This window comes from Cryptotermes secundus, unplaced genomic scaffold (assembly GCF_002891405.2).
Source record: "Cryptotermes secundus unplaced genomic scaffold, Csec_1.0 scaffold463, whole genome shotgun sequence".
Lineage (NCBI taxonomy): Eukaryota > Metazoa > Arthropoda > Insecta > Blattodea > Kalotermitidae > Cryptotermes > Cryptotermes secundus.
This window is the reverse complement of record NW_019735561.1, coordinates 443054-457131: the sequence shown is the minus strand read 5'-3', so window position 1 is coordinate 457131 and position 14078 is coordinate 443054. Positions and strand designations below refer to the sequence as shown.

Sequence of the window (14078 nt, the reverse complement as noted above, 5' to 3'; positions counted from 1 at the left end):
GTGTTCACAGAAACCCATCAGTAGAACGTATATGAGTCAATGGAATCAACTCTACAATTCCACATCCTATTATTTCTGTTCCATTTTAATATTGTTCTTCAATGTGGATTTTCAGAGCAGCCTCTTCCTTCTAAGTTTTCGACACAAATTTATATTAATTTCTTATCTCCCATATGCTTTGCTACTCGTTCCACCCCTCTTGTTCTTAACGTGATCACCCTAACTGTATCTGCACCTGTTACTAATCTAAGGTCTTCCGTTCAAGGCCCCTGTATTTCGTAAATGCAAATTTATAATGAGATTTAGCACAGATTTCTAGGGACGTCAGAAGGTCCACCTAACCGAATAGCTGTTGCTTTTAATGCCTTAATGTCGTTTAGTAATGGTGATTACGTGAGGAAATGATTCTACATAAATGTCATTTACAGTGCAAACGAAGCGAGACAAGATGGAGATTAACTTCGGGTTGAAGGGTGTGGGAATGAATAATTCGGAAATTTCACTCTGTAGCTGTGGTACAATATGAGTCAGAATAAACCGTATCGTCCTCGCTTTAAGGGGGGTTGCGGCGTATCGGATATTGGTGTATGTGTACTGAAATATCTGTAGATTCTGTAGATACAAAATCCTTAAACAGTAGTGCAATATACACCATTGAGTTCATAATACAGGCAGACAAAAATTGCGAAGAAGGCGTATGGAAAAATTTGTGGAGAAATCCGCTGAAATACGTTTCCACTATTGTTACTCTAGTGGTTAAGTGTTTGTGACTATAATACTGTGGCATTTGGGCAGTTTCTGTAACAATAGAGGAATGTCGTCATTGCTAGGCAACGACTCCGTAAACATTCACGCAACAACGAATGCAGGCAACAATAGGTTGTCTGTGCTGCAGCTATATAATGAGAATCTTACGCTAGGACAGAGAGAGAGAGAGAGAGAGAGAGAGGCAGTTATGAGTTAAGATTTCAGGTCTGTACGGAAGTTTGTGAAGAAAACATTTAGTTGCAAGAGTGTTTCTATGAAGGTAAGATTATATGCGTGATATCTGGCGTGTGTAATTCAGTGAGGCTATTATAGTTCCTTTGTTAAAATCCGTTGCAAGGAAACGGCTAGTGGAGATTGGAATAGAATGTGGACACTAGTCTGTGTGTTTCAGTGATCTTTAAAGTGTAGTTAATAATAGGTAGTCTTTAAGTCGGTTCACCAATCCGAACCCCATCTATAGTCACACACACAAACAGTGACAATATTATTATTACTTTTATTACGCGGTGAATGCCCTAGCAGGATGAATACTCGAAATACATTTTCTGTATATTGTTTATTTACATAAGTGCTGAGTGCGTGTTGCAGACCGTCAAACTACAAAATGAAAATTATAAATATGTAAATTTTATATTCTGATATGAAGCTAATAGTTCGGTGTGAGAGAATAGTCGAGGAGTCAATTGCTGGGCAACGTCTTCTCAAACAGGTTTCTGCGGCAACGAATACGCACACGTACGCAAGGGTAGAAAAATTGTTAGGTGTCAATTTAAACAACAGCCTTGTTAAAATACGTTTCCGCGGCAATAAATACACAACAAAGGAGCAAATGCATTGTTGGGTGGGTGGGGGTTATTCGAGCTGCCTAGGAGCAAACCGGACCCAGCCAACAATCCCGTGTGAAGGCGGGGTCGAATATTTTCATCGTAGCGCTGCGAGTCATAGGAGGTGACAAAAAAGGGAAGTATCGAATCTGAGACAGTAAAATATGGTCACGAGACCCACGGGACTCGGACCTGAGAATGACTGCGCTGGCGAGGGCCAGCAGCAGTTGTAAGCGACAGATCTGTCCTCTCGTCAGAGAGAGTGCCCCACATCAAAAAACCCTCAACTGTCTGACAGTAATAAAAATCTGGCCGTAAGCCCCAGATGGGTGCTTTATTCCAAGGCAGATTGGTCGACTGACCGTCGGTCGTAAAATAAGACTCGACTCGACTTCTAAATGCATACAATTAACATTTCTCACTCCTCAATCATATTTTTTTGTTACTAGTGAGGTGGGACTAACTCCCTTGTACTGCGGCCTATTGTACCAGCCCCAGATGATAGGTGAGGGTGATTGTGNATTATTATTATTATTATTATTATTATTATTATTATAGAAATTGTATTTTTTGTATTTTGTTTGCTTGTGTTTAATTTCTTTCTTTTTTTCTTTGTACTTACTTTGCAGTTGACCTTCGGGTTGCTCAGCATGTAAATAAATAAAAACTGAATTGGATTGAATTATCATCGTCATTGTCATGGTTTACTTCATCATGTTTTCACGTTATATACTTCACCCAAAACGCGTAAAAATTTAAAATTTATTACTGTAAGCCCAGAAACCAAAATGTTATGGAACGCCGAAATAGGGAAACAAATAAGAGAACAGCAAAGTTACGAGCGTGTAAAGATTGAAGACTTTCAGGGACTGAAGCATATGTACCTTGTCATCTCGTTATTTTTACCTTTCAAATTTAATTCCAGATCTAGGGCTAGAATTCGGTTTAGAATAACAGGAACTAGTGTGAGAAAGAAAAAAGACAACAAATACAGGCTTGCATGCCTTTTTGTTTCACTTCTTTGTATGAGGGTTTGTGATTTGGAGGCTACGCTGAGCACTTGGCACTGCTGAAATTTGTTGATTTTTAGTCCGGTTTGAGTATGCGTTCGGGCAAACGGCCAGTTTTGTTAGGAGACGTGTACTCTGTTCTGCCTCCCCACCAGGCTACCTCATTTCTCCACACTTCTTGCATATATACACCATCAGACTTTAGACTTAGCCTGAGGTCCGTTCCCAGAATGATCTTTATTATTTCAGCGTCTCAACTGCGGCAGAGTCAGCAAGGCAATGTGGCTTATTCGATAAACGAGGCAGTGCTAAAGCTTGGCGCATTTGACGGGACCGAAGAATTACATCTTATAGATTTTAACGCCATACTTACTGGTTGTCTTGGCCGCACCATAGCTCAAGCGGTTAGTCGCTAGCTTCCCACCGAGGCGGCCCGGGTTCGATCCCGGGTCTGTTCAAGTGGGATTTGTGGTGAACAAAGTGGTGCTGGGGCAGGTTTTCTCCGAGTACTTCGGTTCCCCTGCCAATCTTCATTCCACCAACTGCTCCACAATCACCCTCACCTATCATCTGGGGCTGGTAAAATAGGCCAGAAGTGGCCGCAGTACAAGGGACTTAGTCCCACCCCACTAGCAATAAAAAATAATACTGATTGTCTGCTACATGTATTTCTCTCATGTCTTTATACAAATTTAGTACATCAAGCTACAAGAATTCGAAGGAAGATAGAAAGAAAGAAGGAAATTGGGGAAACAAAAAGAAATGAGAAAATGGATTATAACAAAACAAAACATTGATCAATAGGTAGGTCTTCAGGTCAGGAAATAAGAAAGGTTCTTAAGATGGCTATTTAACGACGCTGTCAATATCAGTATCATGTAGTGTCAGATGATAGGATGTTTAGAGAATTTTGAGCAGTTGTTGAAGTGATAATTGACATAGGAAGCCGACGTACTCGGAGAAATCTGTCCTAGTGTCATTTTATGTATCAAAAATCTCACATGACGTGACCTGGGATTGAACCATGGCCTTTGCGGTGGAGGAAATTAAGAAATAAATTAATCAACACTGTTCCTTTCACGTCAATTTTGTTATATATTCCGACAATTGTCTCAAATAACATGGGGAATTGATGCCATAGCATAACACAGTAAGAATTTCACGCTATTATTAGCCAGTACATAGCGCAAAAATGCAGATTAGAACGGCAAATAGCTGAATTATAGCATCAAACTGCGCGCCCAATAACCATCCACTCTGCGACTGTTATCTTTCTTGAAGCTCAAATCGTCGATTCTCCCCTGCTTGCGATGTTGTTTACTAGAGACATCTCTGCCGTTGTAAGCTCTTTGAACGTGGAGCTTTCCGAGCGCGTGGCCAGTAGCACGGTGACTAGCCAAGGTGTTGGGTGTTTGACGAATTTGCTCCCGCGTTTCCTGCCCGTGTGTCTGTTGAGTACGTGTTATTTCGTTTTTCCTTTTTTTTAATATGAGCATTAGATTTTTAACACAAAGTAAAGGGCATTCTATAAATAATTTTTAAGATCTTTTTCTGGAAAGTTCTTTTTGCAGTTTTTGTTTCTAATCTTTAAATATGCGCCAACTGTAGGTGAAATAACAAATATACGAACAAGTTACAAATGTTTTAGTAACACAAATTATGCTGTGCGAAGAATGAAGCTTCTTTGAAGACATTTTTGTTTTTTGTATGTCTTCGTCATTGAATTATAAATCAGTGAAACAAATAGTGGTTTGATTTGGTTTTAGTGTGAAAGATCTGTGTTGCGTAGCAGATTTCTGTATACTTCTGTGCACCCATGAGCCGTCTTATTCAAAGTGTAAGAGACTGCAAGACCAATAATATTAACAAGAGCACCGTCATTTGTTACCAGCTGAAAGCACAAGATTCTCTGCCACCCAGAAGAAACAAAAGGAAGTTCCACTGTTGGCGTTGTATTGTTTTGGAAATAAATTCCGGAAGTGTATTATCTCCACTAGCTCTACTTCCATTGTTGCATCCTAGAGGATTACATTATAACAAACTAGATGCTGGCCGAGCAGTATCACCCCAAGTCCGTCGCATCAGGCATCAAAGCGTCGTCATATCTAGGTGAGTAAAATTGATATGACAAAATATTTAACTTATTAAAGTTCCAAGTCTGTCTTAAGTGATATATCAATGTGACTTGCGTTTGTTTAAGCGTGGGAGCGAGGAAAGGGAATATTGAATCTTACGGGTTGTCACAAGTTAAAACTTTAACCATGTTCATAGAACTTGGTGATAGATCAGAATGTTAGTATATTTGCTAATATCCATAATGTTATGAATAGGTGGACAAATCCTACCTGTGACTTACTGTAGAGTCATCTTCGGGTTACCAATATCGGGTAGGCAGAAAAATAGAGGGGCACTCCATATCCGAATATGTGGTGAACTAAGTCGTTTCGGGTAGAATAAGATTTGTGATAGTAGGAGTCATTTATAGGGAACGACGGAGATATTAAGAACAACGAAAAATACATATTCAGCGTATATAATACATCACATAATGTCAAAGCAGTAAAAACATGACTACATGTACACGTACGTAGATGTACACAGTAAGAGCCACTCGTCGTTTTCTCTGGTACCGGAGTAGTCAAATGTGCCGCTGTTGGCAGGTGCAGTTGCTCCGGCCGCGGTGATTAAAGTGTGGCAGCCGGGGCTTCCTTCAACATATCCGTATACTGTTGTATCATACGTTTGTCCGTCTAGTTTGTGAGGTGTTTTAAAATTTCGTGAGCTGATATTTGAAATTATTTTGCGGTTCGTTACGGATAACGATCGTTACAGAGTAAAGAGCAGGGAAGGTTGCGCTGTATGCAGGGCCGTATTGCGACTTCGCGAGGCCCCAAGTTATGATAAAGATGAGGCCATATTTTCTAAAAGGAAAGTAATTAAATTTAATTCCTGTATGTGTACAAGGTGCAGTTGGACATTTGTTATCTTCCAAGTTTTACAAGAGAATGTTCTGTTTGCTTTGCAGTTATATATCTTCTCGATTGCAAGGCCCTAAGCTGTGGCTTGTTTCGCTTCTAGTTAAAGCTGGCAGTGACTTTGTGTACAGCTGAATGATTAATATCCTAGTAGCTGAGCTCTTTTGAGGTTGAAATTAATGTCAATTGAAAATACACAAAGTTGTGAATCAATAGGTATTGATCAAATTACCCGCAAGAAAGAGAAATAGGTTAACGATATACAAAACTTGTTGATTTTCATCAGCCAACAAGTAAGGAGTTGGGGCATCTGTAGACCCGTCCCGGCCTCATTCATCCAGTAATTTTCAAAGATATTCCTAGTTGCCTAATCGGTGTGATTTGGCATTTTTAAATAGTGTCAAAGATATTTCGACCGCCTCTGTGGTCTAATGATCAGAGTTCCCGGCCACAGATCCAGAGGTCCCGGGTTCGATTCCCGGCGCTACTAGATTTTCTGAGAAATACTGGATCTGGAACGGGGTGCACTCAGCCTCGTGAGGATAATTGTGGATCTATTTCAAGGAAATAGCGGCTCCGGTCTAGAAAACTGAACTTTACGGCCGTGGGGATCCGTTGCGCTGACCACATGACACCATTTATCCCCTAAATTTGGCACTAACTTCGCCTACAAGCGGCTGTCGCTCGGTCTGTATAGTTCACTTGCGGACTACAGGCCACGGAATTTGTTTGGAGTTAAAGATATTTCTTTTCCCATTATGTCGACGCTTTAAATACTCCTGATTTTATATTTCCAAATTTTGACAAATATGGCTTCTGTTTTTAATACTACTAAATTGTATTTTTTTCTCTTATGGTCTACCCAAGTGTATTTAGCCAGTAACCGAACTTAATTTCTGTAGATCCTATCTTTAGTCCATCATGACCAACTTGATCCCAAATTGACATTTCTTTCAGATGAAGCTTTGTTTTATTTGCCCCATTCAACTACAGCGTTTGATACGATTTATTTATAAGTAATGCGAACTGATGGGGCACATTTTCATCATTCATTTAATGTACGTGCATGAGTTTCAATCTATGAAGTTGCTGTAGCTTCACTGTCTCAACTGGTGAATCAGGGAACGCGGCAGTTGCCAGTGTTCGGTCACAGAGGAAAGACAGTTCTTCGCCTCACTCCACAAATGGTCTCCCTGAACTGCTGCGAAGGGATACGTGTGTGTGGACGCATAACAAGCGTGTGTGTATGTTACGATTACCTAATTTTAGTGCGGGACCAATTTGACTGATCTTGAGCCGGGAAGACTAGAGGCTGATATCAGGTGAACTGAACAACGTTTCGAGAATGCTATGGAGTTGAGACAGAAGAGGATAGCGAATGACATTTGAAGACCTGGTCTCTAATGCCATGGAACCAGGATTTTATTAACAGGTTAATGCGGACTAGAGCTGCAGTAGTGACGTCATCTCGACGATCATGCTTTTCTCCTGTTCTATATTGTATGAGAAGTTACACACAGGCGTGCAAATGGATGTAGTGATGCTTGTTCCCAGTTTATATTGGTGATAGAATGAACGTCATTCCTGTAAAAATGTAAAATAATTTTTATGATAATAATGGATGGGATATTTATTGTTGTATGGCTGTTACTATGTGTAGTACAGGAATATATAATACCCGTTCAGGTGGTTAAACCTTGTCGATGACAATAATTGTCATACCTATATTAATAATGCTGGTCACGGTAGCCGAGAGGTCTACGGCATGTACTGTCTTCGCTCGCTCGGAAGCCGGGATCGTGGGTTCAGATCTGTTTCCTGTGAGGTACGAACTGAATTCTTATATATTATTCTTATACACTGCCGGTCACGGTAGCCGAGCGATCTACGGCATGTACTTTCTTCGCTCGCTCGGAAGCCTGGATCGTGGGTTCAGATCTGTTTCCTGTGAGGTACGAACTGAATTCTTATATATTATTCTTATACACTGCCGGTCACGGTAGCCGAGCGATCTACGGCATGTACTTTCTTCGCTCGCTCGGAAGCCTGGATCGTGGGTTCAGATCTGTTTCCTGTGAGGTACGAACTGAATTCTTATATATTATTCTTATACACTGCCGGTCACGGTAGCCGAGCGATCTACGGCATGTACTTTCTTCGTTCGCTTGGAAGCCGGGATCGTGGGTTCGAATCCCACTCAGGGCATATATGTTTGGTGTTTGTGTTTGTATGTGCGTTTTTCTGTGTTTGTGTACAGGTGGAGGCTTTGCGACGAACTGATAACCCTCCCAAGGAGTCCTACCGAATGTCGAAGTTCTAGTAAACCGAAATGAAACGGAGAATTTCATGGAGGTAGGCCAAGGCCCAAATTGGGGCTGTAGCGCCAAAGGAAAAAAGATACTAATAATATTATATTGTAATGTATTTTAATTATTTCACAAGAAGCTAGTGGGAAATATTCCTGATGCAAAATGTGAGATGAGTGTATTTCGGGGCTCACTGTACAGCCGTTTCCACGTTCATCTCTTCAGAGGGCGACGTGACATGCAATTCCCCAGCCCAAGTATTGTACAGCCAACCGAAAGGGAAAAGGCACGTCTAAAGCATTGTTTATACTGTGCCTGACGTACTGGCCTACTGGCTTTCAACTAGTTTTCGTTCATACCCAGACCCTTGGGAAAATGAAAGAAATTTATTTAGTTGTAATTTCATTTTCGTCTTGGTAGCAATTTTCTTTCCATAAATGCAACGGATGGGATGTAATTAAGTAGTAGGTCTGGATTTTCTTTATGCTAAATCAAACTTCTACTGTTTTTATTAGGAATAACGCGCCATCTCCCGCGGGGGAAAAAAGATTAGATTGAAATTGTTCATAGCAACAGTTTTCCACCGGAGCTACCACAATTTTCATTTTCGTATATATCTCTATAGTATATATTATTACATTGTAACATTTATGCGGATGCCCTAGGTTCGTTTCCAGGGCTTTAAAAGTTTAGAATTTGTGGACTCAGTTTATCCTTTCATAAGTCTGATAATATGAGAAATGCGGTTGAAAGTTGGGACTCTGATTTCTGTTTCAAGAAATAAGGTAACATGTTCTGTTTTTAATCGTATACATTTTTTGAGTTTGAATCATCGTACTAAATGCACAAAGCGATCATTATGCGGCGTTACTTGGCCAAATAATAGAATATTACTCAATTGGCAATATATGTGCAGTATATTCATATGTGGGGCATCCTGAAAAGCTTTTCTGGAATAGCAGCGATATTAATATCTACATATACATGAGTTAAAATCGCCGTTTGTTTAACAAACCTTGAAAATTTACTCATTATAATAAGTAATTATAATTCGAATTGTTGACCTATTCCTATATGTAGAGTAAAGAACGTGTTTCTCTGGAAGTATGTGACTTACTTACTTACTTACTTACTTACTTACTCACTCATGGAGCTGAGCCCTTCTGGAGGAGCCGCCAATTCTGCAGCTACTCAAGAATTTCCCTGCATTTTATGGAACCCGAAGGTTCATTACCGTATTCACAAGAGCCCTCCACTGGTGCCTATCCTAAGCCAGATCTATCCAATCCATCCCATCCCATCCTATCTCTCTGGGAAGTATGTGCCACCTGTCGTAACTATTTGCATGTCCCGTTGATTTCACCGGGCCGACGTGTGATAAGAACTCTGTGTACAAGAAGTAAGAGAAGGTACTCCTGATTGATGTGACGTTCCCGTTAAGCAGCAATGTTTAAGTAACCCATACACGTCACAGTATATTGCTAGTAAACATGCGGTGAGACCGGAAGATGAAAGTGACCCCTTCAAACATACGTCATCAGAAACAGAGACCGTGTAAGCGAACAGGAGTTTTGCTTTGTTATCTACACCAGCTTCATCTCTTCTCTTTCGCTCCATCAGTTTCTTTTAGTTTATATTCTCATTTTCCTTCTCTTCCACATTCCTTGTCTCCTTTTTTTTCGTCTGTCCCATCCCCTTTTTCTTGAATTTCCTCCTTCTGTTTTATTTTTTTAATTTTTGTTTTTCTCAATACTTTCTTTCCTCTTCTGCTTCTCTTATGCCTCTTTCGTCTTCTATCCTGCCTTTACGTTGTCCTTGTTCCCCCCATAATCTTTATTTTGCTTTTTTGTTTGTCTTTCTTATTGTTCTAGCCCTCTTTCTATTGCCTCGTCTCACTTTCCTTCCCTGTTTTGTATTTCTTCTTTCTTCTTTCTTCTTTCTTCCTTCCTTCCTTCCTTCATATACTCCCTTTTCTCCTTCGCGTTTTGGTGCATACACTATCTGACAGGATCAGGCCGCTGCAACATCAACAGGAAACACCTTGGTACAGCATGTTCAAGAATCAGATTTGGGCGAATCCATCTTGCTATATACAAATTCGGCCATGTAATATTACGAGATGGCTTTAGTGTGTTTCTACGTTGAATTCGCCAAACCAATTTCAGTGAATTTTGTTATTGGGTGGGGAGGGGTATATTAAAACTGTCCTTTGAGTTTAGTGTTAATTCATTTTGGTCAAATGCGAAGCCTAATTTCCATGAAATTCAAACAGATTTGGCATAGCGGAGCTAAACATTGGAATTTATTTGTTTCCCCTTCTGCCACTGAACTTAATGCACAATTACGGAATTAAATGTCAATTGAATGTCATAAATGAAGTAGGCTTGAGTTTAATTGTAAATGCAATGGGTATTAATTTGTACTGTGGCATATTTGCTCAAAGTAAGAACTGTGGGGCCAGAGAACCAACTATTGCTAGGTAACGGCTCTATAACATGTAACACTGAAGTAACTGTTGGAAGCGGTGTTTTCTGTGCTGTCTCTGCCGAAGCTATATAGCGAGAGGGAGTCTTGAGAAGGCAGATAGAAGAGTAGGAGATTGGTGTTTGATGACCCCCAGTCTGAGAGGACGTGAGCCTGGGAGCAGGGGAACGTCCACTGGTGAAGATACAGCAGACTGAGAAGACTTAGTACGTGCTGTAATGAACTGCAGTGTGTGAATTAGCAATAGTGCTATAGTTATTTTTAGTTATACCTTTTAAGTGGTCAGTAAACCGAGTCACAAGTCCAAACCCCCTTATTACTCACTCCATACGCTTGGCAGTATTAATATATATGGGCCTAACCAATCTAATGTATGTATGTATATATATATATATATATATATATATATATATATATATATATATATATATATATATACACAGGGTCTTTCACGATTTTAGGGCATAACTGTAGGAACNCTTACGTAGCTCTCAAGTGTCGAGATAACGGGAACGCTCTGTCTGTAGCTGGCTAAAAATAGCGACCCGTCAGCTGACAGACGCGGTTCATACGAGGGCGTGTACGGGAATGAAAAAACGGTCATAACTCCGTAACCGTCCAAAATCGGACACATGTTTATATGAACTTTCTTGATCACAAAGACCTAGGAAATCACCTCTTGCAGTTATGCCCTAAAGTCGTGAAACACCCTGTATGTGTGCATAAACGGTGGGTAAATTGGGGGCAGGATATAGCAACTTAACGTATTCGTTTCATATGTATAGGGTTGCTATAGGCTAGGAGTGGCCCTGTGCTTTCTATGCCTGCAAATAAAGTGAAATGTTGACGAACTTCTGAGTAAACGCATAGGAGAAGGCAGTGTGAAACTGAAGAGCAACTGTAACGGCGATGAGACTATAACCGTAATAGCTTAGTAAACTGACAGGCCAAGAAACGGCAACCAAATTTCCACTCTTTATATGGGTATTGCGTGTTTTCTCTTCATAATTATCCCCAGGTCTTCTCTGGGACCCTTCAAGCTTCGTGCAAAACTGATCCCAGGGGTTTATTGTCCTGAAGGAGGGCTGAAGCATGAAAGTAATTATTCATTTCCATATGTTTAGTGTCGAGTTGCAGGGCGTATATGTGTGTTATTTAATTCTGCAACCTGTGTAAACCTGAATGTGTGCTGCTACAACTACAGCTACATAATATGTAGGTCTACATACATACAGATACATATAGGAGCTGGCGGGGTTGCGTGCTCAAACACACACATATTATACAAGATTGCTCCAAGCAGGCCTATTTTATGAAGTACATGCACAATACTTACATAAATATATATGCAGGCGAGCACACATACATTCGCATTGAGCTAATAAATACATACATGCAGTCATATATGTAGTGTTAAATACCAAGAATACAGGCTTCGTCCAAACACACACATAACACTATACCTCGTACTAGCGATATCTTGTTATCACTTAAAAATTCTTCGCCGTGAATTCTAGGAGAGACTCCGCTTTCAGAACTCCTGTCGAACGCCCCTTCAAGCCACTCTGCGTGGTTTGCAGGCAATCTGATTTTTGAGCAAATAATTCATTTTGATATTATTTTTGTATCTTGTATTATATTAAAGGAGCCGGGGTAGCTCAGTCGGTATAGCGACGGGCTACGGGCTGGAAGACCGAGGGTTCGGAGTTCAAGTCCCGGTAGGGCCAATAATTTTTCATTTCTACATGTCATCCAGACCGTCATTGGGGTCGACCCAACCTCCTATCCTATGGGTACCGGGGGCTCTTTCCCCAGGGGTAAAGCAGCAGGGGTGTGAAACTCACTACTCACGTCCAGTTAGGTCAAGAAAATATGGATCTATACATCCACTTCCCCATACGCCTAATTAGTTAAGCACAGGGGCAACTTTACCCCTACCAAATATATTAAAGGCCTGGGCTTTATGCGGATTGAAGTTTCCTTACATGGAACGGACAGTCAGTAGAGTGAAAAGACAAGGTCACGTGTTTCTTAAAGGATGTTTTCACATGTCACCGACACCAGTCCCCACTAACAAGCACCGGCCAGCAAAGTTGAGAGGGATATCTTCTCGTGTCAGTTTTTGTCTCTGTTGGCTGTTGCGAACGAGTTAGCACCATCGTCACCTCGGTTTTCAGTAGACAGTATTTCCTTCGTTAACCAACCAGTAACAGGAAACAAAGAAACAATGATTAAGTACATGTTATTCACAGTATATTATTATTATCCCTAGGCGGGTCCCACCGTTCACTGGGCTATTACCGAAGTGGGTCGTAATCCAAATCCGAATTATAAAGGACTTCCATGATATTATTTTTTGAAAAAATGAAGAAATACACCAAAATCTGTCTTTTGAGCATTACATTCTTGAGAGTGAAAATTTCCGGAACACAAAATTTCCAGTCCATCAGGTAGGGTAGAAATACTGTACCTTGAAATTATAAGGAGGAAAGTGATGGTATGATTATATGCACATAGGCCCTTGTGCTTCTGAAGTACAGATTTATTATCAGGTAAAGCTGCGTGAAATACGCCCAGTTAGAATATTTTTGTCAGCATTTGCTGGTTTACATTTTAGAAGTCTGCGATGCATTTTATAGCGTTGAATAAGAATTCCAATGCGTTTTCCACTACTCTGTCAGCGCGTCATGACTGGTTCCCTTTGTTTCATGGCAATTGATTTATGATTATTTTATGATTCTATTAAACTTATGTACACGCACTGGAAGGCGTCATCTGCGCTTACGACGCACGATAACTTCTCCTCCGCAAAATGGGTACTGCGAAATTCCTACCGCACTTCTGATTAAATATATCTTATGAAATCTTTAATAGATTAAATAATAGAATGAAAAAATTACCCATTTTCTTTTTCCCAGTAATTCAACAGTGAAAGCATTTATACCGTTCCCCCTCCACCCCTGCACTACAGCCCCAGTGGGCCTAGGCCTACCTCCATGAACTTCTCCGTTCGCTTCGGGTTTTATAGATCTTACACATTCGGTAGAACTCCTTGGGCGGGTGATCAGCTCGTCGCAAGGCCTGTACCTGTACACAAACACAGAAAAACGCGCACACACAAACTAAACATCCATGCCATGAGTGGGATTCGAACCCACGATCCCGGCTTCCGAGCGAGCGAAGACAGTGCATGCTTTAGACCGCTCGGCTACTGTGACCGGCCATTTATACCGTTACGTAACATATAATATAAAAAACAAGTCTGTGGATTTCTCTGCAATTTCATTGCTTTAAATGGAACACATTTTGAAAAAAATAGTTTCCTTTCTTTTTACAATATCAGCCGATGCCTTAATTCAATACACGAATCATCAAATGTTCCCTGATGTTCAGTCAGAAGATGGAGACCAACCAAATGTGTCCATGTTACATCCTGAAAATTATCATTTTCTTAGTGATATTATACACTAGTACAGTACATTCCCTGTCAATTCCTGTCAAATTGAGACATCATCTAAACAACTTCCAGACATTTTTAACCCATCACAGATCTACGGAAAGTCGGATGAACTCAGCTTAGACAATGTACGGAATATTCTCCGCGCGTTTGACTGTTTCATTTAAAAAATAACGTCCTTGCTTATGCAGGGCGGGCCAGACTGAATTAGGCAGTTTTTGATGAGATGTTATTTTTATTGATAAATGTTAACA

At 40.5% G+C, this 14078-nt stretch overlaps 1 protein-coding gene across 1 annotated transcript in view; it reads left to right on the top strand.

Moving 5' to 3' along the window:
* Window positions 1-3999: 3999 nt before the first annotated feature.
* Window positions 4000-14078, top strand: part of LOC111869564 (neuropilin and tolloid-like protein 2) — a gene marked incomplete at its 3' end in the record, with an annotated part of 419957 nt that continues 409878 nt past the window's right edge. Inside the window, exon 1 of the mRNA XM_023861190.2 lies at window positions 4000-4711. Coding sequence (XP_023716958.1) covers window positions 4648-4711 — 64 coding nt within the window. The remainder of the gene's footprint in view (window positions 4712-14078) is intronic.